Source organism: Oncorhynchus mykiss, chromosome 3 (genome assembly GCF_013265735.2).
Source record: "Oncorhynchus mykiss isolate Arlee chromosome 3, USDA_OmykA_1.1, whole genome shotgun sequence".
In the NCBI taxonomy this organism is placed as follows: Eukaryota; Metazoa; Chordata; class Actinopteri; order Salmoniformes; family Salmonidae; genus Oncorhynchus; species Oncorhynchus mykiss.
In genome coordinates this window covers 70,706,454-70,733,019 of record NC_048567.1, presented here as the reverse complement: position 1 = coordinate 70,733,019, position 26,566 = coordinate 70,706,454, and the positions used below count along the sequence as shown (strand labels likewise).

The window sequence follows — 26,566 nt, the reverse complement described above, 5'->3', positions numbered from 1 at the left end:
CACGGGTGATGTCCACGGAGAGAGAGGAGGCAGATTTGATCTGGTCTGCTCGTCCTGGAGTGGGTGAGAGATGAGAGTAGAACATTGAGGCCATAGAAATATGTTTTATAGAACAGACAGCACACCAAGGACAGGTCTTTGACACAGGAAAAAATAAATATTTAAATGGCTTAGAAAAACTGTAGAATCCATTGACAGATAAAATAAAGAACCATAGAGAATAGATAGCAATGCTCCCTGATAACCAGGCTGATATGGGTTCAACCAGCACATAACAGATATAAACCTTTACCTGGCATGAGGTTGATAGGGAGGGTTGGATTTGAAAGGAGCTGAGCCCATATGGAGCGGTTTGTAGTGCATAGAACGTGTCACTACACATAGAAGCAGCTTCCAGACTGTCAGGACAAGGACAACTGAGTGACTGCTGTCCACAATGCATTTGTCTGTGTGCTTTTGGAGGACTGTGAACCATGAGGTTTTAACAGGGTGAGGGTTGATCACCTGGTGTTAGGATTGATTGTTTAAGCCAATCAGGTACTTTACTTCGACTCCAAGAGGGAGAGAAAAGGGAATAGAGACAGAAAGGGAGATGGAGAGAGAGTGAGTGAGAGAGAGAGAGAAGGAGTTGGAATGTTGTAGAGGAGTAGATAACATGACATTCCAGGGTTTCTGTGTCACTTCTCAATACGCTATTGTAATATTGATGCTACCACAGTTAAGGCCAGGTAGAAGGGGCTTTTGAGGGCTGGTTGTGGTGTAGTTATGCAATAAACGTAATGAGTGAGTGAGTGAGTGAGTGAGTGAGTGAGTGAGTGAGTGAGTGAGTGAGTGAGTGAGTGAGAGAGAGAGAGAGAGAGAGAGAGAGAGAGAGAGAGAGAGAGAGAGAGAGAGAGAGAGAGAGAGAGAGAGAGAGAGAGAGAGAGAGAGCGAGAGAGAGCGAGAGAGAGAGAGAGAGAGAGAGAGAGAGAGAGAGAGAGAGAGAGAGAGAGAGAGAGAGAGAGAGAGAGAGAGAGAGAGAGAGAGAGAGAGAGAGGCCGATTTCAAGTGCTAAATGGAAAGAGGTAACTCTTACATTTTCGACATGCTAACTAACTGGTTGTAGTTATACATGTACCACGTTCAACAAATCAGCAAGTGAGAAATGTCAGTGTTCCCTAGTTCCGACTAGCATATGAACACTGCAATAGAGAGAGCAATGACATGGTGCACATATCTGCACATATGTGACGTAGTAGGCCATTTTCTGGGACAACTTTTAGCTCATGAGTGCTATTTTCATAACTGCTGTCTAAAATATATACAAAAGTACTTCAGGGATGATGTCGAGAGTATAGTGTCCTTTTTTGGATGTTTTGTTAACACTTTTTCAAGAGGGATAACAGAAATGATAGAATGCTGTGAATAAAGAAAGGATAGAAGGGACTTTCAGTCAGACACTGTATGTATCCTTCTAGGCTGTTTCACAACCGGCCGTGATTGGGAGTCCCACAGAGCGGCGCACAGTTGGCCCAGCATCGTCCGGGTCAGAACTTGGCCGGGGTAGGCCGTCATTGTAAATAAGAATTCATTCTTAGGTGACTTGACTAGTTAAATTAAAGGTTACATAAAAAAATATTTAAAATATACAACTAAAAAGAGTACACTATGAGAAATAAGGACATTTTATGATAGATCGGTGAGGCTCTGCTTCTGTTGGGAAGAAAGTGGAGTCATTTTGTAGTATGACACATTATCATGCAGACTGGACTGAACACCTCCTAGTCTGTAACTTACTTCTTTATCATGCAGACTGGACTGAACACCTTCTAGACTGTAATTTGCTACTTTACCTTGCAGACTGGACTGAACAGCTTCTAGACTGTAACTTGCTCCTACTGTGTATCATGCAGACTGGTCTGAACACCTTCTAGACTGTAACTTGCTCCTACTGTGTATCATGCAGACTGGACTGAACACCTTCTAGACCAGTGGTATTCAAACATTTTCAGCTGGGACCCCATTTCCTGCAGAATTTCTGGGGATCCCATTTTTTTTCCAAATAATTTCTTGCGACCCCATCCCACCTCAAATCTAATTAGTTGGGCTCAGCAGGGGTTGCAACCCCGACTTTGAATTCCACTGTTCTAGACTGTAATATACTACTTTATCATGCAAACTGGACTGAACACCTTTTAGACTGTAATATGCGCATTTATCATGCAGACTGGACAGAACACCTTCAACACTGGCTGAAAGCAAAGCAGCATGGGTTAAAATAATGATTCTAAATGAACAGTTGTGTGTAGAATGTTTTAAAAGTATTGAAATCAACAGATTAATGAATGTGGGTTACATATGGTGCAAGATGCTGATAGATGTTTGGACAGACAGCAACAAAATGAGACAAAGATTGAGGAAGAGAGAGGAAGACGAGTGACTTGTTTGTGGGACGTGACTGATGAGAAACATATTGCGTGAACAAGCAGCGCTTATGCAATACGCTCAAAAGTTCAAGGGTCGTTCTCACCTGGACCAACCAACCACTAGGCTAGGCCATGCTGCCGTGGCAACCTAGCTCCGCCTCCATGGGGACCAATTGTCTGAGGCAGTATTAGAACTTTCAGCCATCTTCTCCTGAGATCCGGATGAGGGGCTCTCTACTTCTGTACTTAGTGCATGCCAATCGTACTCATGCAGCCAATCATAAAAGAAGATCCCTCTGAAATAGCACCCACCCACCCAGCCTTTCACTGGCTGCAGCCAAGCTGACTGACAGTTAAGCCGTCCTGTCTCGTTAGGGAGTAAAGTGTCTGTTTGTTTACCGGTTGGCTCGTTCTGCCCCAGGGGCATTGTGGGTCTTGGAGTGGACAGGACGTGCTGTCTATTGGTCGAGGTTGGGGCTGAGGAACATAACACACTTTAAGAACAACACAAAATCTGTGGAGTGAAATGTGATGTCCTACTACGGGATATACACTGTGAAATGGTGTCAACGCTTTCCTGAGGAAAAGAAAGAGAAATGAAAAGTGTAAGATTGAAAAAGACTACAAGGTTAAGAAGGAATAAGGTCAAGAAGAATAAGGTCAAGATGGAATAAGGTCAAGAAGGAAAGATCATAGGACACAGTTGCATGGCTCATTACCGAAGGTGGTCCTTGGAGCCATAGGGGTCCTGAAGAGGGTTCTGCCCTTGCTCCTGTTATGGACAGCTAAACAGAAGGAGGGGACAAACATCAACAGCTATCGTCACTTTGCCAGCCTGGAGTTTCCCAGTGTGGCTGCTGTGAGTAGCAATTACATTCCCAATGTATTGGCTATGTTCATTTTATTACAGTGCAGTAAGTACGGGTTCAGTGTAATACAGTGCAGTATGTATGGGCTCAGTGTAATACAGTGCTGTATGTATGGGTTCAGTGTAATACAGTGCCGTATGTATTGGTTCAGTGTATTACAGTGCAGTATGTATGGGTTCAGTGTATTACAGTGCAGTATGTATGGGTTCAGTGTATTACAGTGCAGTATGTATGGGTTCAGCGTATTACAGTGCAGTATGTATGGGCTCAGTGTATTACAGTGCAGTATGTATGGGTTCAGTGTATTAAAGTGCAGTATGTATGGGCTCAGTGTAATACAGTGCAGTGCATATGAGCTCAGTATATTACAGTGCAGGTTGTATGGGTTCAGTGTATTACAGTGCAGTATGTATGGGTTCAGTGTATTACAGTGCAGTATGTATGGGCTCAGTGTATTACAGTGCAGTATGTATGGGCTCAGTGTAATACAGTGCAGTATGTATGGGTTCAGTGTAATACAGTGCAGTATGTATGGGTTCAGTGTATTACAGTGCAGTATGTATGGGTTCAGTGTATTACAGTGCAGTATGTATGGGCTCAGTGTAATACAGTGCAGTATGTATGGGTTCAGTGTAATACAGTGCAGTGTGTATGGGTTCAGTGTATTACAGTGCAGGTTGTATGGGTTCAGTGTATTACAGTGCAGGTTGTATGGGCTCAGTGTAATACAGTGCAGGTTGTATGGGTTCAGTGTATTACAGTGCAGTATGTATAGGTTCAGTGTAATACAGTGCAGTATGTATGGGCTCAGTGTATTACAGTGCAGGTTGTATGGGCTCAGTGTAATACAGTGCAGTATGTATGGGCTCAGTGTATTACAGTGCAGTATGTATGGGTTCAGTGTATTACAGTGCAATATGTATGGGTTCAGTGTATTACAGTACAGTATGTATGGGCTCAGTGTATTACAGTACAGTATGTATGAGCTCAGTGTATTACAGTGCAGTATGTATGGGCTCAGTGTATTACAGTGCAGTATGTATGGGCTCAGTGTATTACAGTGCAGTATGTATGGGCTCAGTGTATTACAGTGCAATATGTATGGGTTCAGTGTATTACAGTACAGTATGTATGGGCTCAGTGTATTACAGTGCAGGTTGTATGGGCTCAGTGTAATACAGTGCAGTATGTATGGGCTCAGTGTATTACAGTGCAGTATGTATGGGTTCAGTGTATTACAGTGCAGTATGTATGGGCTCAGTGTATTGCAGTGCAGTGTGTATGGGCTCAGTGTATTACAGTGCAGGTTGTATGGGTTCAGTGTATTACAGTGCAGTATGTATGGGCTCAGTGTATTACAGTGCAGTATGAATGGGCTCAGTGTATTACAGTGCAGGTTGTATGGCCTGAGTTCAAACACAGTAGGCCTATTTCACAAAGAGTATAAAAAAAATAATTGACAGCCCTAACAAGCATGTATCTTGCTGATCACATTGTCATAACCATCATAGACGACATGTGTGTACAGTAGACATGTACACATTGGCTGTCATCTTCTCTGGTCACCTGTAAGAAACCCTGTGGTTATCAGAAGGAAGATTAGGAGACTATAACATTGACTTAATGATGATGAGGTCCTGTCTGCAGAGTCCTAATTCAGATGTTCTGGTTAAATTCTTCCAGAGCTGGCTCCTCAGAACAGGGTTCAGTGAGGAGTGGTGGAACAGACGTTTTGGGAGGGATGTTGATAAATCATCATGTCCTGTAAAGTCTTTGCCGCAGTGTAAAACCAGGGTTTGACCAAACCAGGAGCGCATGTGTACAGTATGTGCATGCGTGTGTCGGTGTCTGTGTGTATGTCTGTCTGTTGACTTACCGTGACGAGGAGGGAAGAAGGACAGTGGCATGTTGTCCGTTTTCTGTTAGGAGAGGGAAAGAAAGAGAGAGATGGGGCAAGGAGAGATGGGGCAGGGAGAGAGGGAAGGGGTGGAGACAGCGAGATCTCCATGATACTGTAGTCTATGGTGATTGGACATGACACAACAATGATAAGATGAAGAGCTACTGTTATGGGATTTTTATGAAGAAGGACTAAATGATGTATACATTTAGCTTAGAATTATAACTAAACAGAATACTACTCTGTTACTGTATGAATGTATGAATCTTATTATAATCATAATACTGAATATAAGGTGTGTAGTTTTAGTCAAGAATTAGAACAAGGACTTTCTGTTCCTTGTTAGAAACTAATGGAGCTATTGTCAGACCGGCTGGAATACTGTGTTCCTTACAGGACATTCTGTCCCTACCCAGGGAGGGGAGAGACCTTGTAGTATATTGTTTAACAGGTGGCAGACAATGTGAGAAGGCTTGTGAACTATTTTGCCATTGTGTCTGAGAGGAGGAGGGACATGTGACGAAATGTGAGGTATATAAACCAATGTACATGGTATTATGACCAGAGCTCTCGGGAATAAACGCTATTGATTAATATTGAGACTGATCTTTGTCTATTTTATGCAAATAAGAACCTTACAAATTCTTAGAAACGGACAGTGTTTTGCTTTGTTATAATTGAATTGGTTAATGAACATATAGGAATTGAATTCCTCTAACAGCTACCTACTTCACCTATTTACTTCACTCAATCCAGTCCATGTCTGTCAATTTTCTATTAAATTCAAGGGGCTTTATTGGCATGGGAAACATGTTAACATTGCCAAAGCAAGTGAGGTAGATAATTTACAAAAGTGAAAAAACTATAAAAAATGAACAGTAAACATTACACTCACAGAAGTTCTAAAAGAATAAGGACATTACAAATGTCATATTGTGTATATTTACAGTGTAGTAACCATGTACAAATGGTTAAAGTACAAAAGGGAAAATAAATAAGCATAAATATGGGTTGCATTTACAATGGTGTTTGTTCTTCACTGGTTTACCTTTTCTTGTGGCAACAGGTCACAAATCTTGCTGCTGTCATGCTACACTATGGTATTTCACCCAGTAGATATGGGAGTTTATCAAAATCGGGTTTGTTTTCAAATTCTTTGTGGATCTGTGTAATCTGAGGGAAATGTGTGTCTCTAATATGGTCATACATTGGGCAGGAGTTTAGGAAGTGCAGCTCAGTTTCCACCTCATTTTGTGGGCAGTGTACACATAGCCTGTCTTCTCTTGAGAGCCAGGTCTGCCTATGGCAGCCTTTCTCAATAGCAAGGCTATGCTCACTGAGTCTGTACATAGTCAAAGCTTTCCTTAAGTTTGGGTCAGTCACAGTGGTCAGGTATTCTGCCACTGTGTACTCTCTGTTTAGGGCCAAATAGCATTCTAGTTTGCTCAGTTTCTTTGTTAATTCTTTCCAATGTGTCAAGTAATTATATTTTAGTTTTCTCATGATTTGGTTGGGTCTAATTGTGTTGCTGTCCTGGGGCTCTGTGTGGTGTGTATGTCCCTCTCATATTCTCTATCCCTGTATCTTCACTCTCTCTTTCTGTTACATGGTCCCTTGCCCTCTTCACTGTGTCTTATCTGTAATCTCTCCGGCGGGAAGCTGGTTATTCCAACTTTCCCTCATGAAGTGCCAGCGTTGAGGCTAATGCTGGTCAGCTGTGCAGCTGCATAAGAGTGGGGCCGGGGACAAGTGAAAGAACAGAGGAACACAGTCCAGTCACCGAGCACGGCCAGAAACTCAAGGCCAACACTTCTCTTTTCTCTTCTCTACTCTCTTCTCCCCTCCACAACTTGTTTTCCTCCATCTCTGGTTTGATCCTCTCCTCTCCTCTCATCTCCTCTCCTCTCCTCTCCTCTCCTCTCCTCTCCTCTCCTCTCCTCTCCGCTACTTGTTTCGCTATTTCCACTAAGGAGCAGGACGGAAAGAAAGCTCCAGGCATCCCTTATATTACACTATGGACTTACTAAAGACAGACTAGAGCACACTACAGAATAGAGTACACTACAGAATAGAGTACACTACAGACTACAGACTAGAGCACACTACAGACTAGAGTACACTACAGACTACAGACTAGAGCACACTACAGACTAGAGTACACTACAGACTACCGACTAGAGCACACTACAGACTAGAGTACACTACAGACTAGGGTACACTACAGACTAGAGTACACTACAGACTACCGACTAGAGCACACTACAGACTAGAGTACACTACAGACTAGGGTACACTACAGACTAGAGTACACTACAGACTACCAACTAGAGCACACTACAGACTAGAGTACACTATAGACTAGGGTACACTACAGACTAGAGTACACTACAGACTAGAGTACACTACAGACTAGAGTACACTACAGATTAGAGTACACTACAGACTAGAGTACACTACAGACTAGAGCACACTACAGACTAGAGTACACTACAGACTAGGGTACACTACAGACTAGAGTACACTACAGACTACCGACTAGAGCACACTACAGACTAGAGTACACTACAGACTAGGGTACACTACAGACTAGAGTACACTACAGACTAGAGTACACTACAGACTAGAGTACACTACAGATTAGAGTACACTACAGACTAGAGTACACTACAGACTAGAGCACACTACAGACTAGAGTACACTACAGACTAGGGTACACTACAGACTAGAGTACACTACAGACTACCGACTAGAGCACACTACAGACTAGAGTACACTACAGACTAGGGTACACTACAGACTAGAGTACACTACAGACTAGAGTACACTACAGACTAGAGTACACTACAGACTAGAGTACACTACAGACTAGAGTACACTACAGACTAGAGTACACTACAGACTTACAAAGCTAAATCATCAACGTTGGACAGAACACTCACCACAGACACAGTGCACATTCTTTAGCAGGAGTTATAAGTGCAGGACGTACCACAGGCGTCAGAGGGGTCCTTGGTCTGAAAGGTTTCTGCATGGCCTTCTCTGAAAACACAACCACAACACAAGAAGAATAAACATCTGGAACTAATAACATGTTACTAGTACTGGACCGTAAGGAATATGTACAGTTGAAGTCGGAAGTTAACATACACAGGTTGGAGTCATTAAAACTCGTTTTTCAACCACTCCACACATTTCTTGTTAACAAACTATAGTTTTGGCAAGTCGGTTAGGACATCTACTTTGTGCATGACACAAGTCATTTTTCCAAAAATTGTTTACAGACAGATTATTTCACTTATAATTCACTGTATCACAATTCCAGTGCGTCAGAAGTTTACATACACTAAGTTGACTGTGCCTTTAAACAGCTTGGAAAATTCCAGAAAATGATGTCATGGATTTAGAAGCTTCTGATAGGCTAATTGACATCATTTGAGTCGACTGGTGGTGTACCTGGGGATGTATTTCAAGGCTTACCTTCAAACTCAGTGCCTCTTTGTTTGACATCATGGGAAAATCAAAAGAAATCAGCCAAGACCTCAGAAAAAGAATTGTAGACCTCCACAGGTCGGGTACATCCTTGGGAGCAATTTCCAAACGCCTGAAGGTACCACGTTCATCTGTACAAACAATAGTACACAAGTATAAACACCATGGGACCACCCAGCCGCAATACCACTCAGGATGGAGATGCATTCTGTCTCCTAGAGATGAACGTACTTTGGTGCAAAAAGTGCAAATCAATCCCGGAACAACAGCAAAGGACCTTGTGAAGATGCTGGAGGAAACAGGTACGAAAGTATCTATATCCACAGTAAAACGAGTCCTATATTGACATAACCTGAAAGGCCGCTCATCAAGGAAGAAGCCACTGCTCCAAAACCGCCATAAAAAGCCAGACTATGGTTTGCAACTGCACATGGAGAAATGTCCTCTGGTCTGATGAAACAAAAATAGAACTGTTTGGCTATAATGACCATCATTATGTTTGGAGGGAAAAGGGAAAGGCTTGTAATCCAAAGAACACCATCCCAACCGTGAAGCACGGGGGGGGGGGGGGGGGGGGGGGGGGGGGGGGGCAGCATCATGTTGTGGGGGTACTTTGCTGCAGGAGGGACTAGTGCACTTCACAAAATGGATGGCATCATGAGGCAGGAAAATGATGTGGATATATTGAAGCAACATTTCAAGACATCACTTAGGAAGTTAAAGCTTGGTCGCAAATGAGTCTTCCAAATGGACAATGACCCCAAGCATACTTCCAAAGTTGTGGAAAAATGGCTTAAGGACAACAAAGTCAAGGTATTGGAGTGGCCATCACAAAGCTCTGACCTCAATCCCATAGAAAATGTGTGGGCAGAACAAGGAGAACAACAAACCTGCCTCAGTTACACCAGCTCTGTCAGGAGGAATGGGCCAAAATTCACCCAACTTATTGTAGGAAGATTGTGGAAGTCTCCCCAAAACGTTTGACCCAAGTTCAACAATTTAAAGGCAATGCTACCAAATACTAATTGAGTGTATGTGAACTTCTGACCCACTGGGAATGAGGTGAAAGAAATAAAAGCTGAAATAAATCATTCTTGTGAAATTGTGAATTGTGAATTGTGAAAAACTGTGTTTAAATGTATTTGGCTGAGGTGTATGTAAACTTCCAACTTCAACTGTATAAAAAAAACAGGTGATATGTGTAAGATACTGACAGACTCAGTGCTGCATCCATTTGTGGATGTGTTTGAAGGGGGAATGATTTGAGCGATGCACCATGGAAGGAAAGAGACGTGTTTAGGTGACCTACCCATGTTGGTGTTGTGGATAACTGGCTTGCTCCACACTCCACTGCGTTCTTCGTTGTTGGGTCGGACACCAAACTCGTAGGCCGTGTTGGGCTTCAGGTTATCGATGACCATGTCGCTGGAGGGGCAGGTCTGTTGAGTCCACTTCCTGTTCCTCTCACGGTAACGCACTGTGTAGTGCCTGGGTCAACACAGATAGAACACAACATTGTTCATTATCACACATTGTCATCAGTAGTATTATAACATTGTGTATTGTTTAGTGACTATGACAACAAACATAGAATGTAATAGAAATGTCAGACATTGTGTAGTAACATGGATACTACAGCAGGATGACACAGTTTCTAGGGACTCATTTGTAACACAATGGCTTGTTATTTAGCTGTGACAGCTGTCTGTTCACCATTTTGTGACAGTGACAGCTGTGAATGCAGAGCTGTAAGTTCTAGTTTCCTGGTTGAGATGTGTTGTGCAGGCCGTGGTCATGTGCGACATTCAAGTGTTTAGAAAGCTAGTAGGAACTTTAGAGTTTGCTGTGAGCAGAGCAGGTTGAGGTCAAGCTTTCCAATGGGGTTTCCAAAGCTCAGTAGAGAGAAGAGGGGAAGTTTAGAGAGGTACAGTTGGTTGATGTGTAGGATGAGGATCACTCCACCACTATTAAACACCTGTGCCCTCGCCCCACTGCCTCCCTGGCAGAACAATGTGTTGCAGTTATACCAACATTTTAATGCTGTCTGTTGTGTATGACATACTGTAAATGTCAGGTGAGTGAAATACGTCTTTCTCAAGCTGTGAAAAATAATCTCCTTAGTGTGGTGGGACCCACTGTGTGATTTTTGGCCCATCTGAGTACCCTTACTGCCCTGTGTCTCTATGGACAGAGAGCAGCATGACAAACCAGCACTGAACGGGAACAACATCAACCTTTGTAGATGAGCTGTGTACCCGTAACCCCCTCACTGGCTCACTCTGCTGAGCGTGCATGTTTGTGCGTCCTTACGTGTGTGTTGGTGTACTTTAACTCACCCGTCCTCCAGGCAGTCGTTCATGATGTCCCCCTCGTAGGGCATCTTGAGGAAGGTCCCCCAGGACAGCAGCACCGAGGTGGGGGTCACGGACCCAATCACCAGGTGCAGTGGCTTCTCCAGGTTCACCTTGCCTGGGGAGTCACAGGGGTCAGAGTTCAAAGGTTAACCTCATCAAATTCAAAGCAATGGGTATAAATAAGAAAAGAGTCAATGTAATCTATCAAATGATTACTGGTAACACAGAGTTGGTGCACGTGCAGTACCTGTGCACTGTTTCTTCACATTGTTAACTGGGACGGGCTGGACAGCAATCAGGTACTTGGGCTCGGCATCTGGAAGAGAGATTCAGGGTTTAACACTGCTAGCAGAAGAAAGGTGTGTGTGTGTGTGTGTGTGTGTGTGTGTGTGTGTGCGCGTGCGTGTGTGTGTGTGTGTGCGTGTGTGTGTAATCTACCACAGCAATCTACCACAGTTCATGGGGCATAATCATGCAATCATACATTACATACTAAACACACACACACAAACGCCTCACCGATCTCGGTCTCGTAGGGCAGTCCGTTCTCTGGGAGTTGGATGAACTGTTTAGAGAACATGCTGCTGCCGTAGCCCAGGATGTAGCCCTCCAGCTTGGTGTCAGCGTTGGGACGTACAAACTTCATCACAATGGTGTCGCCTGTAGCGTTGATCCTCACCTTCATGTTCTGACGTCTCACTGGGGGCAGAGGAGAGCATACAGTAGTCAGTATGGTGCGCACACACACACACACATGCCCCACCCTCCCCTCCTCCGGGGGTAGGCCGTCATTGTAAATAAGAACTTGTTCTTATTTGACTTGCCTAGTTAAATAAAGGTTAAATAAAAATAATCATAAATATGTAAATTACTGGTAGTGAACAGGGACTGAAGCTAGGAGTGTTAATTGGGTGAGAGAACTTTGGCCAGGTCTGTGTTGGGTATGAGACGGAATGGAAGGATACAAAGTTCCTGCTCCGTTAACCAAAGATCAGAATGATCAAATATGTCACTCGTTTCAGGAAACTAGCCGTGTGTCGCACGTCAAAGAAGAGGCATTTGAACATAAACATTTATGTTTAAAAAAGGTGTTCTGGAACATGTGAACGTTCATGTGCCTTAAAAGCAAATGTGTATATCTGAAAATACAAAGATTTGTTTTATTTTATTAGGATCCTCGTTGGTTTAGCCATGGAAAAAGCCAGGCACCTTCCCGCTAGTCATGATTGGCTGAGATAACTGATGGGCTGGACATGCCGAGAGATGAGTTCGGATTGGTCTGCCATGCAGCATGCTTCTATCTAAATTATTATCATTTTTAATCTATAACATGAGCTGCTCAGTATGTGTAGGTAATTATTTCTCTGTCTATAACATGAGCTGCTCAGTATGTGTAGGTAATTATGTCTCTGTCTATAACATGAGCTGCTCAGTATGTGTAGGTAATTATTTATCTGTCTATAACATGAGCTGCTCAGTATGTGTAGGTAATCCTTTCTCTGTCTATAACATGAGCTGCTCAGTATGTGTAGGTAATTATTTATCTGTCTATAACATGAGCTGCTCAGTATGTGTAGGTAATCCTTTCTCTGTCTATAACATGAGCTGCTCAGTATGTGTAGGTAATTATTTATCTGTCTATAACATGAGCTGCTCAATATGTGTAGGTAATTATTTATCTGTCTATAACATGAGCTGCTCAGTATGTGTAGGTAATTATTTCTCTGTCTATAACATGAGCTGCTCAGTATGTGTAGGTAATTATTTCTCTGTCTATAACATGAGCTGCTCAGTATGTGTAGGTAATCCTTTCTCTGTCTATAACATGAGCTGCTCAGTATGTGTAGGTAATTATGTCTCTGTCTATAACATGAGCTGCTCAGTATGTGTAGGTAATTATTTCTCTGTCTATAACATGAGCTGCTCAGTATGTGTAGGTAATTATTTATCTGTCTATAACATGAGCTGCTCAATATGTGTAGGTAATTATTTATCTGTCTATAACATGAGCTGCTCAGTATGTGTAGGTAATCCTTTCTCTGTCTATAACATGAGCTGCTCAGTATGTGTAGGTAATTATTTATCTGTCTATAACATGAGCTGCTCAGTATGTGTAGGTAATTATTTCTCTGTCTATAACATGAGCTGCTCAGTATGTGTAGGTAATTATTTCTCTGTCTATAACATGAGCTGCTCAGTATGTGTAGGTAATTATGTCTCTGTCTATAACATGAGCTGCTCAGTATGTGTAGGTAATTATGTCTCTGTCTATAACATGAGCTGCTCAGTATGTGTAGGTAATTATTTATCTGTCTATAACATGAGCTGCTCAGTATGTGTAGGTAATCCTTTCTCTGTCTATAACATGAGCTGCTCAGTATGTGTAGGTAATTATTTATCTGTCTATAACATGAGCTGCTCAATATGTGTAGGTAATTATTTATCTGTCTATAACATGAGCTGCTCAGTATGTGTAGGTAATCCTTTCTCTGTCTATAACATGAGCTGCTCAGTATGTGTAGGTAATTATTTATCTGTCTATAACATGAGCTGCTCAGTATGTGTAGGTAATTATTTCTCTGTCTATAACATGAGCTGCTCAGTATGTGTAGGTAATTATTTCTCTGTCTATAACATGAGCTGCTCAGTATGTGTAGGTAATTATGTCTCTGTCTATAACATGAGCTGCTCAGTATGTGTAGGTAATTATGTCTCTGTCTATAACATGAGCTGCTCAGTATGTGTAGGTAATTATTTATCTGTCTATAACATGAGCTGCTCAGTATGTGTAGGTAATCCTTTCTCTGTCTATAACATGAGCTGCTCAGTATGTGTAGGTAATTATTTCTCTGTCTATAACATGAGCTGCTCAGTATGTGTAGGTAATTATTTATCTGTCTATAACATGAGCTGCTCAGTATGTGTAGGTAATCCTTTCTCTGTCTATAACATGAGCTGCTCAGTATGTGTAGGTATTGTGTGTAGATTGCTGAGGATATTGTTTTATTGAATCCATTTTAGAGTAAGGCTGTAACGTAACAACATGTGGAAAAAGACAAGGGGTCAGAATACTTTCTGAAGGCAGTGTAAGACTGAATCCAGCTAGTCGGTCACGTATTTTACTTAATTATACAGTATGTGCATTTTGCAAACTGCAGTGAGATATTTAAGGGCAAACTAAATAGTTAATTAAGTTGAAATTGTGGAACATGCTTTTGAAAAAATAAATATGCACACACTGCCAGCAGCCGCCAGAGGTGAAGAGGTTGGCCAGAAATGAGGGGAAACCATGCTTTTGATAAATAACCTTAAGCTTTGCCAACTGTGTGTTTTCTATCAAAACTGCATTTGTTTTTTTTCTCCTCAATATTTTAGATCAAACAATGAGGGATTGGTTTTTGCTTTGGCTCCAAGGAGGGGGGTTTCCAGTGTATGAAACATTTGGAAACTTCAGGCTGCGTTTCTCCAACTCCAAAAGAAGCAAACATTGTCTCAGTCACCTAAGAACCTGGTCCAAACCCCAACAGTTTGGCCGTTCTTCACCAGGGGCTATTAGTCTTATCTGTATTTCCAGTTTGAAATGACTGGATGTTTAGAAATGGTCCGTCATTACCCCAATCATCTACAGAGCCTTCAGAATGTTTTCATACCTCTTGACGTATTCCACAATTGTTGTGTATTCACAGCCTGAATTCAAATTAAAGCTGTTCACAGCCAAGCCACAAGAACAGATGAGACTAGAAAGGAATATTAGCCAACAACAACACAGATAAGGAAGAGGATTTTGGATCTTGGATACAGGCAGTGAGGATTAAGAATGACGAATTAAGTTCCAACATCTCCAACATAACAGAATGTTCAAACTGACCAAAGCTTTGTCACTGTTACCACGGACTTACAGCTTGAGGACTATATTCGTCTTCATAACAAACACACGCACACTCACACAAACACCTAGGCTTGTACTGAGGGCAGCAGACCTGTAGATAGCCATCTGTAATCATGGACCTGACCTTACCAGCACCCTGTTATATGAAACAAATAAATACTTCAGTTGAATGTACCAATTGACTCTTTGACCTTGATGGACCTCGTGGACATCATGGCCTTTGACCATCTAGGGCCACAATTACTAAGCATTTGCACCAGGTGAAAAGCTCACACCTATAGCAATAACATATTACTAAACATTTGTGTTACCATATATGTTACTACACAGGTATGAGAGAAACGTCATGTGAAATGTTTAGATAAAAACATTGAGAAAGCTAATTGGCTCTTCATCTGAGAAAATGTAGTCCACATGTTGTGACAGGGACACAGTGTGTGCAGTGTGCTTCATACTCTGTTCCAGGTCTCAGCAGCTAAGCACACTTATTTAATTATGCAATAGATCAGTAAATCATACAATCTGTCATAAATGTCATCTGATTGTTATTAGAAGGTAATGCAAATTTCCCACATAGCTGCAGTATCCATCCAAGTGGTTACTAAGAGGGAAGATCAGTTAGATGTTTTGTTTTTATGGAGGAGAGCTCTGCCTGTCACCATGTTATCATGGGGTTTACTACAGCAACTTCCTCCACTCGCACGCTTCAACAAATATCAGAGAAACGACACAATCCTAAAATACAATCCTTTCTTGATCAAGAGATGAAACCTCCACCTCATACTGATAGTGAATCACCACAAAAATGGACCAGATAATCCATCAATCCATCAGCACACTTGACAAGACACAATAAACCCTCCCACTCTGATCCCACTGTATTCCTCTATGGCTGGATCATAGAGTCTCCCTTAGACTGAAGACACTGAGCGGAAACATTGACTGGAGGGGACTGGGCTTCACAACGGCCATCACTGGTGATGGATGGTCCTCTGGAGGAGGGATGAGGTCATTAGTTTTGTCAGTGGTTGAGCTCAGTGCTCTCGCAAATTCAGTGTGTGTGTGTGTGTGTGTGTGTGTGTGTGTGTGTGTGTGTATGTGTGTGTGTGTGTGTGTGTGTGTGTGTGTGTGTATGTGTGTGTGTGTGTGTGTACGTGCGCACGCGTGTGTGTGTGTGTGCGTGTGTGTGTGTGTGTGGGGCTTTGGAATCATTGTCATGTTGTTGATTTTAATCTTGCCAAACTAGGTCCTCTAGGCAGCTTGTTTTGTATTCATAGTCTTTGGATTCCTCCTCCCTCATGTTCTTCTATACTTGTTCTTCTCCTTCCTCTGTTTGAAGGGACATTGACTACTATGATCCCACTGTATGCACATACAATACATAAAACACACACTACTGGGCAGGTTTTGTGTTTTAGGGGCTGTGTGGCTCTCATCTAGTTGAATACTGGGGGGTTATGTGGCTCAAGTCTAGTTCAAGACTGTGGCACACTGTGGCTCTAGTCTAATTGAATACTGTGGGGCTATGTGGCTCAAGTCCAGTTCAAGACTGTGGGACTCTGTGGCTCTCGTCTTGTTGAATACTGTGGGGCTATGTGGCTCAAGTCTAGTTCAAGACTGTGGGACTCTGTGGCTCTCGTCTTGTTGAATACTGTGGGGCTATGTGGCTCACGTCTAGTTGAAGACTGTGGGGCTCTGTGGCTCTAGTCTAGTTGAAGACTGTGAGGCTTTTTAACTTTAGTCTAGTTGAAGACTGTGGGGCTCTGTGGCTGTAGTTGATTTTATGTAGGCCAAGTCTGAATATTTTATGTCTGTTACCACTGATAACCTGAATGACCCTAGAAAGTTTTGGAAGGCTATTAAGTCTATGTCTGGTAACAGTTATGTTAATGAATTACCGTCATGTGTTTTGAAGGACTCTGTTGCTGTATATGACAAAACTGAAATGCTGAATTGTTTCAATGAGCACTTTGTATCATCTGGTAGGCTGTTTGATTCAGTGTTCTCTGTCTCTGTACAACCCTGTGTGGATGAACCAGTGAGAGCTGGTCAATCTTTTAGCTTTTTGCCATTCTCAGTGCAGGTGGTACATAAAGCCCTGAAATCCTTAGATCCGAGAAAGCCTGCAGGTTCTGATCTTTTGGATCCCTGCTTTTTAAATCTGGCAGCTGACTTCATAGCTGAACCACTTACATCTCTGTTCAATATAACCCTGGAATGTAATGAAATTCCAAAGATCTGGAAATCAGCATTTGTCCGACCACTTTTAAAAGGGGAGATCCAACTCTTATAAATAATTATAGGCCAATCTCAAAGCTGTCACCCCTGGTGAAAATACTTGAAACCCTTGTGAGTTTTTATTTACTAACTCTATTTTATCAATGTACCAATCAGGCTTCAGGAAGAAGCATAGCACAATTACAGCAGCCATGAAGGTTTTAAATTATATCACTGAAGCCCTTGACAAAAAACAGCACTATGTCTCACTTTTATTGATCTCTCTAAGGCTTTTGATACAGTTGATCATGCTATACTAAGGCAGAGATTGTCGAGTGTAGGTCTTTCAGAGCATGCAGTTGCATGGTTTGCTAGCTATCTGTCTGATAGAACTCAGTGCACTCAATTTGATGAGCCTATGTCTGTTAAATTTTCTGTCTTTAATGGTGTGCTCCAAGGCTCTGGACTTGGTCTTCTCTTATTCACAATTTATATAAATGATTTAGACAAAAATGTCCAAAATGCAAAACTTCATTTTTATGCTGATGATACTGTTATTTACTGTTGTGCCTCGTCTCTTACAAAAGCTTTATTTATATTTACAAAGCCATTTTGGGTTTACTACCTTTTAATTTGGCCATTTTTATTGTTCAGAAATGTGGTGGGTACTCTCTTCGTTCGCTAGACTTTATCCTGCTAACTGTTCCAAATGTCCGAACTGAATTTGGTAAAAGGTCTTTTATGTACTCTGCGCCATCGTCTTGGAACACCTTACAAAATACTTTTAAACGGGAAGAACTTGTCCCGATTGGTATTTTTAAATCACTGATGAATGATCTTGAGACTGATTCCCTGACCGGTCAATGTTTTTAATCTCTTGAAAAAGAGATTTTAAATCTCAATGAGCCCTTCCTAGTTAAATAAAGGTTAAATAAAAAAATATAAAAAAATGTAGCTCTGCTGGTGTTTGGCTCTCAGGTTTCCATCCTGGGAATGAGAAGGTGAAGAGCTGGGGAAGAATGGTTCCGCCTCAGAACAAAAAGAGCGAGGCCTCACCTACAATATCACATAACTCCAATGGGGGACAGGGGAGGGTGTGGGGCTTGATAAGCTTTAGGGGGCTTTACACCACTGCACCACACCCTTGACCATGGGCCAGCCCAGCCATGCTGCAGGTTCTCAGGGAGGAGAGCTTTACCTCACAGCCCAGCCATGCTCCAGGTTCTCAGGGAGGAGAGCTTTACCTCACAGCCCAGCCATGCTCCAGGTTCTCAGGGAGGAGAGCTTTACCTCACAGCCCAGCCATGCTCCAGGTTCTCAGGGAGGAGAGCTTTACCTCACAGCCCAGCCATGCTGCAGGTTCTCAGGGAGGAGAGCTTTACCTCACAGCCCAGCCATGCTGCAGGTTCTCAGGGAGGAGAGCTTTACCTCACAGCCCAGCCATGCTCCAGGTTCTCAGGGAGGAGAGCTTTACCTCACAGCCCAGCCATGCTCCAGGTTCTCAGGGAGGAGAGCTTTACCTCACAGCCCAGCCATGCTGCAGGTTCTCAGGGAGGAGAGCTTTACCTCACAGCCCAGCCATGCTCCAGGTTCTCAGGGAGGACAGCTTTACCTCACAGCCCAGCCATGCTCCAGGTTCTCAGGGAGGAGAGCTTTACCTCACAGCCCAGCCATGCTCCAGGTTCTCAGGGAGGAGAGCTTTACCTCACAGCCCAGCCATGCTGCAGGTTCTCAGGGAGGAGAGCTTTACCTCACAGCCCAGCCATGCTCCAGGTTCTCAGGGAGGAGAGCTTTACCTCACAGCCCAGCCATGCTCCAGTTTCTCAGGGAGGAGAGCTTTACCTCACAGCCCAGCTAGAGAGGGTGGTGCCTGGGCTAACACTCCCACACTATCATCTGCACTGGTCTGCCTGATCTCATACTATATCTCCCACATCTGATCTCATACTATATCTCCCACATCTGATCTGATCTCATACTATATATCCCACATCTGGCTCAACTACAGCTGTTTTCTGCGGTGGCAAAAATATTTTTCTCTTTTCCCAACTCTCCCTTCCTTCGTCTCCCTCCATTGCTCTCCAATCATCGCTCCATCTGTCTAGCTATCTCTCAGCCATCCCTCCATCTGTCTAGCACTCTCTAATCAATCCCTCCATCTATCCAGCCCTCTCTCAGCCATCTCTCCATCTGTCTAGCTATCTCTCAGCCATCCCTCCATCTGTCTAGCGCTCTCTAATCAATCCCTCCATCTGTCTTGCACTCTCTCATCAATCCCTCCATCTATCCAGCCCTCTCTCCATCTGTCTAGCTATCTCTCAGCCATCCTTCCATCTGTCTAGCCCTCTCTCATCAATCCCTCCATCTGTCCAGCCCTTTCTCATCCATCCCTCTATCTTTCTAGCTCTCTTATCCATCCCTCCATCCCTCAGGCTGTAAGAGCACATACAACTGAAAAATTAAAGGAGAGTCGCACACTGTAGGAGCTCAGATGCAAGAATTGAATACCATCGTTTCAACAGCCATGCTGTCTCCATCAGTATTTAATACACCTAACATACACAAAGAGGTATATAGTGCATCAACATCATGGCACATTGCAAAAAGGACCAAACTGCCACAACCCTGACCTGTAACCTGGAAACACTTTCATTTGTAAAGACTGGACACTATTAATAGGAGTTAACCTCTCTTACCCTCGCTTGCCCACCTTGTTTCATGGAAATAGGACAAACTCACGTGACTCTTAAAAAATCCAAGCACAATTTTGGACACGACCAGTTGTGAAGAGTGAACACCTTGGAACACCTTGCTCCCGGTCAACTAAAGACAGTCCATGGATTTTCAACATGATGTACAGTAGGCCTACAGAAGACACAGAGTACTGTATTCTACTGTGTACCTATAGGACAAACTTTATCTCTCAATTGAGTGCATGTGTCTAGGCACAAATTTACAGAACCACTAGCCTTCCAGGCAATATGGGACAAGGCAACGGCCACCTGTGGTTGTCACGGCAACATATGCAGGGCAGCACGTTTCGGCTGCCATGTGATAACGGTCAAATGCAATAACACATGATACATTAACAACCACATCACATACCATCCAACATGCAGTATGATTAAGCAGTAAGGCCCAAGGGGGTGTGGTATATAGCCAATATACCACAGGTAAGGGCTGTTCTGATGCACGACGCAACGCGGAGTGCCTGGATACAGCCCTTAGTCGTGGTATATTGGTCATATATCACAAACCCCGAGGTGCCTTATTGCTATTATAAACTGGTTACCAACGTAATTAGAGCAGTAAAAATAAATGTTTTGTCATACCCATGGTATACGATCTGTTATACCATGGCAGTCAGCCAATCAGCATTCAAGGCTCAAACCACCCAGTTTATAATAACAATTGCATAGCATTAATCATAGTGTACATAGACCACGACCACAACCACGTAGTGTGAAGTACACAGACTGTTTTGGAGCATGGTCTCAGTGGACATAGTCTCAGCGTAAGCATTACAATAACAGTCCTATTCCAGATTTAGATTCAACACTGCAGTAATGGGGCGGCGGGTAACCTAGTGGTTAGAGCGTTGGGCCAGTAACTCAAAGGTTGCTGGATTGAATCCCCGGGCTGATGAGGTAAAAATCTGTCGTTCTGCCCCTGAACAAGGCAGTTAACCCGCTGTTCCAAGGCTGTCATTGTAAATAACAATTTGTTCTTAACTGACTTGCCTAGTTAAATAAAGGATACAAAAATTATGTGTAGCAATATTATATGAACCCATAGTCACTACAGGATCCATACCAGTTGTAGGTTGATATTTAGCCCTATCTGATGATGATAAAACACCAGTCTCCAGTTTGGTCCAACAATTATACATGAAACTGAGCGGTCAGCATCATAAAATGTCATGTGATTACAGTATGGGGTGTCCACATTTCATTCACCTGTATGTATACATGCGTTTCATTTCATTTACATCATCTGAGGCTAACTGTGTCGTGATAGGTAAGACAGAATTCCAATAAAATAAGGCATATATTCATGCTATTTGATGTACAGTCAACCCGTGATAAGTTAACATTGGATAACTGCAGGCTGTGCGCTCTATTTCACCAGTTAAAGTCCTGTCATTTCCATTGTTTTGTATCTGCATGCTTCAGTTTAGTGCAAGCCAAGCAACTCAAATACCATTGTATTGGTCAGAAGTCAACTGTAAGGGTTCATCATGGTGATGCAGATGTCACCTACCTCTGCTTCTCCGAGCCGTGGACGAGCTGGCCAGCGCCACCCCAACGATGAAGAGGAGGAAGGTGTGTGAAAGCTGCATGGTTGTAGCTGATCTGCAGAGGTCTCAGGTAAAAAGGACTGGCTGGTGGGTCTCACTAGATACACGTGACTTGTGTAGATCTGCTCAGGTGCTCCACTAAAGGATCTCAGTTCAGGACTAAGAGGAGGACTAAGGTGAGCCACTGGACTACAGTGCTGGAGAATTTCAGTGTAAATATCAACCAGCTCCGGACTAGCTCACAGACTGAGCCTGGTATACGACTAGAACAGTTGAACTTGAACAGTAGAACTAGAACAGTAAAGTCATTCTCCTAGGTCTGTGTGATTCTGAGAACGGTCTCTGGTGGCTGGACTACTTCCCTGAGCTGGTGGGTCTCAGGACTAGTGCAGCACACTGGACAGGCTCTGTCTGGGGCTAAGGGGCTGGTTGCTCTGGGGCTCTATGCTGTGCTCTGGGATCCAGGGAGACCAGCCTGCAGCATATATACATACAGAGGGAGGGGACACAGGGAGGCAAACACACCCCCTTTCTTTTTTCTCACTCTCCCACAGAGAACAGAGCTCTTTTACTTGCTGTCACACCCACACCCACACACACTCTCTCTCTCTCTCTCCCTCTCTCTCTCCCCCTCTCTCTCTCTCTCTTTCTCTCTCTCTCTCTCTCCCCCCTCTCTCTCTCTCTCTTTCTCTCTCTCTCTCCCTCCCTCTCTCTCTCTCTCTCTCTCTCTCTCTCTCATCCCACTTTCATTCTTTCTGTATGTTTTTTTCTACGATGTCCAGAACTCTGCTGTTTTCTATCCATAAAGCTCTTGCTGATTTTTCATTGCACTTATTCTCTATTTCTCCCTTTCCTTTCTTTGTCTCCCTCCTTCTTTTCCTTACTTTCCTATCCCTCACTCTACCACTCTTTTTACCTCTCTCTTAATTTAGCCCAAAGTTGTAAGGTTATAAGTCATCCAAAAATGGAGGTAGGGAGAAAAATGAGAAGAGGGGTGTTCCAGTAGCCAACTACTCAAGAGTCTTCCTCTCTCATCCCTCTCTCATCTCTCTCTCATCCCTCTCTCATCCTCTCTCATTCCGCTTTAATCACTCACTCACCCCTTTCTCATTCCTCTCTCATCCCTCTCTCACCCCTCTCTCATTCCTCTCTCATCCCTCTCTCATCTCTCTCTCATCCCTCTCTCATCTCTCTCTCATCCTCTCTCATTCCTCTCTCATCCCTCTCATCTCTCTCTCATCCCTCTCTCATCTCTCTCATCCCTATCTCATCCGTCTCTCATTCCTCTCTCATCCCTCTCTCATCCCTCTCTCACCCCTCTCTCATTCCTCTCTCACCCCTCTCTCATTCCTCTCTCATCCCTCTCATCTCTATCATCTCTCTCTCATCCCTCTCTCATCCCTTTCTCATTCCTCTCTCATCCTCTCTCATTCCTCTCTCATCCCTCTCTCATCCCTCTCATCCCTCTCTCATCCCTCTCTCATTCCTCTCTCATTCCTCTCTCATCCATCTCTCATCCCTCTCTCATTCCTCTCTCATTCCTCTCATCTCTCTCTCATCCCTCGCTCATCCTCTCTCATCCTCTCTCATTCCTCTCTCATTCCTCTCTCATTCCTCTCTCATCTCTCTCATCCCTCTCTCATCCTCTCTCATTCCTCTCTCATTCCTCTCTCATTCCTCTCTCATCCCTCTCTCATCCCTCTCTCACCCCTCTCTCATCACTCTCTCATTCCTCTCTCATCACTCTCTCATTCCTCTCTCATTCCTCTCTCATTCCTCTCTCACACAATCTCAACTCAACTCCAAAACGCGCCACCAACACGTGCAACTTTGGTCACAACATGCACGTAACCCGCCTACTATGAGCAAGCCCCCAAACATGGCATTTTGGCAACATGTCACCCAACCATCACAAACACGTGCTGGTATATTAGTGCTGCACCATAAAAGTGCCTTTGAACTGCAGACTCATCCATCAATGTTTATCACCATTGGGCACAGTGAGTGTGTGGTAACGTGCGTGGTAACGTGAGTGTGTGCTTGCGTACATACTTGGGCACATGTGCGTGTGTGTGTGTATGCGCATGTGATTGAGTGTGTGCATGTGTGTGTCTGTCTGGGTCCAGACTGCCAGCAGTCAGTCGTCCAGCAAAGTTCTGCCAGAACCAGGCCTCTGGGATGGGGTGTGTTATCAGGAGCTCCGCCCCTCTGGCACTGAGGTTCCATCCCACATGCCATCACACGAGACATGAACTAGGCTTGGGCAGAGGGGGCGGTCTATTCAAACAGGAAGTCCCTAAGCACTGTCATATTCCAGGACACAGGCTTCGTTCTCCAATATCCATATAAAAGTATGTGTTATGGTGTTACAGAGTCAATACTCACATAACGATATCCCACTGGGCACACACTGGTTGAATTAACGTTGATTGAAATGACGTTGAGCCAATGTGGAATACGCATTGAATTGACATCTGTGCCCAGTGGGATGTGTTATGGTGCAACAGACTGCTTTCCTTTAAATGTTATAATTCAGAGTTTATAAACGAGGAACAACTATATTTAGAACAAAATAGGAAAATACACAATGTCTTTGCTAATTTGCATTAGACATCAAGGACTAAGGACTTAGTCAGATCACAAAATGGCTATAATTAAGGTTGTAAAAATGTTGATTCTTTGTCTCTTTGTCCTGTCCAGTAAGCCAGCCATAGACTGGTGTGTCAGGGTTTATCTGAGGGCTGAGTATTACAGGAAGTGGACATACAGAGGTGCCAGGTCCAGAAGTCGACAGAGAGCATTTCAATGACAATGGGGAACTTTTTACTATCCTGCCCCTGTACCTGGCCAAGCCCCGTCCCCCTGTTCAACCTCTACAACTGCTGTTCCTCCCTCTACCTCCTTCTACCTCCTCCAACCTTTTTCCTCCTCTACCCACCTCCTTACATCTCCCTCCCACCCATCCTCCCAGCATGTAGTCTGTGAGGGTGATCAGTGATGAAGCCACAGGAAGAGACAGAACAGTGAGTGCAGGATGGCGTTGTCTGAGCTCAGCTTACATAACGGTGACTTTGCAGCAAAAGCCATGTCCAAGACTCAGGAGATCTGCAGGGGAAGTCAGAAGAAACCCCCTCTGTACAGCACAATACCACCTCTGTCCCTCTGTACTGGGCAAAGGATGGGTGGCCAGAGAGAGAGAGGGAGGAGGGAGAGAAAGAACAAGGGAGGGAGGGTAAAAATGGGATGGATAGAGAAATGGAGAGAAAGAGTGGAAGAAGAGACAAAGAACGAGGGAGGGAGGGTCAATAAGAGAGGGGATGGACTAAAGCTGTGCCAACAAAATGTCCAAAGTAATCTAAAATGCTGTGAAACCTCTGAAGTGAGACAGGTGCCTTTGATTTAAACCTGAGACACAGAGTTTTCATCCAATCTAGTCAATGTTCCACATACTCCGGGGAAGACAAGATAACTGTTCCCATAGCATCTGTCAGTTCTGTTCTTAAGATATTTCCTTTGTTAACTGTCTCCAGGCCTTATCCATGCTATCCAGCTAACCTGTAGTGGAATGTTGCCTGGTTTATTTCAAGATAGTCATATACCTGTCAGACAATGTCCGGAGCTATTCGTGACCCTGACCTCTGACACCCCACCTCTGATGTCAGATTCCTTTGAGGTCAGAAACACCTGTCTACAAGTATGTGCTTCTCCTACGTGTCTGTGTGCCTGGTGCCAGTGTGTGTGTGTCTGACAGAAGAATACTGATGTACGGTATAGTCAATCCTATGGTGATCTACACTGAACAAAAATATAAATGCAACATGAACAATTCATTTGTTATATGAAACAACAGTTCATGGTCCCATGTTTCATGAGCTGAAATAAAAGATCACAGAAATGTTCCATAAGCACAGAAAGCTTATTTCTCTCTAAATGTATTTCTCTTTTGTGCACTAATATGTTTACATCTCTGTTAGTGAGCATTTCTCCTTTGCCAAGATAATCCATCCACCGGACATGTGTGGCATATCAAGAAGCTGATTAAACAGCATGATCATTACACAGGTGCACCTTGTGCTGGGGACAATAAAATGCAACTCTAAAATGTGCCGTTTTGTCACACAACACAATGTCACAGACGTCTCAAGTTTTGAGGGAGCATGCAATTGGCATGCTGACTGAAGGAATGTCTACCAGAGCTGTTGCCAGGTAATTTTATGTTAATTTCTCTACCATAAGCCATCTCCAATGTCGTTTTAGAGAATATGGCAGTATGTCCAACCGGCCTCATAGCCACAGACCACGTGTAACCACGCCAGACCAGACTTCCACATCCGGCTTCTTTACCTGTGGGATCGTCTGAGGAGGGGGAGGGGTTGCTGAGGAGGGGGAGGGGTTGCTGAGGAGTGTTCATGTCTTTAATAAAGCTCTTTTGTGGGAAAAACTCATTCTTATTGCTTGGGACCTGGGCTTGGCTCCCCAGTGGGTAGGCCTATGTCCTCCTAGACTCACCATTGGCTGCACCCCTGCCCAGTCATGTGAAATCCATAGATTAGGGCCTAATTAATTTATTTCTATTGATTGATTTCCTTATGTGAACTCAGCAACATCTTTGAAATTGTTGCCTGTTTCATTTATATTTTTGTTCAGTGTAGTTTGTTAACCAAATAGCTTCCTGGACTATCTACATTGACCCTTTTCACATTAAGTATTTTGACTCATCAAATATTCTACTGCTACTGTTTCTTATCTATCCTGTTGCCTAGTTACTTTAGCCCTACCTTATATATCTAGATCTACCTCAATTACCTCGTACTCCTGCACATCAACTCGGTACTGGTACCCGTATATATAGCCAAGTTATCGTTACTCATTGTGTATTTATTCCTTGTCTTGTTATTTTTCTATTATTTCTCTGCATTGTTGGGAAGGGCCATATAAGTAAGCATTTTACTGTTAGTCTACACCTGTTGTTTACCAAGCATGTGACAAATACAATATGATTTGACGCACGCACACGAACACACACAAGATGCGTGTGTGTGCACACGCTTGTGCTTGTGCGAGTGTGTTCGTCTCCTTCAGGCTCTTCTGCCTCTCTCATCCATTCACAGATTTATAGACTCATCCTCTGTGACTGTGGAGGAGA

The 26,566-nt window shown here is 43.5% G+C and overlaps 1 protein-coding gene across 3 annotated transcripts in view; it reads right to left on the bottom strand.

The window, feature by feature from the left end:
• The window catches only part of LOC110520508 (target of Nesh-SH3), a 58,377-nt gene extending 36,488 nt beyond the window's left edge, over positions 1-21,889 (bottom strand). For 2 of the 3 annotated variants that reach the window (XM_036975062.1, XM_036975063.1), the window contains exons 1-9: positions 21,384-21,889; positions 11,537-11,716; positions 11,265-11,333; positions 11,000-11,132; positions 9,973-10,151; positions 8,164-8,213; positions 5,151-5,193; positions 3,125-3,190; positions 2,805-2,882 (exon numbers count right to left, since the gene is read on the bottom strand). In XM_036975062.1, coding sequence (XP_036830957.1) covers positions 2,805-2,882; positions 3,125-3,190; positions 5,151-5,193; positions 8,164-8,213; positions 9,973-10,151; positions 11,000-11,132; positions 11,265-11,333; positions 11,537-11,716; positions 21,384-21,462 — 877 coding nt within the window. In that variant the 5' untranslated portion in view covers positions 21,463-21,889. The remainder of the gene's footprint in view (positions 1-2,804; positions 2,883-3,124; positions 3,191-5,150; positions 5,194-8,163; positions 8,214-9,972; positions 10,152-10,999; positions 11,133-11,264; positions 11,334-11,536; positions 11,717-21,383) is intronic. The other variant, XM_036975064.1, reaches the window with a different exon arrangement.
• Positions 21,890-26,566: the final 4,677 nt, after the last annotated feature.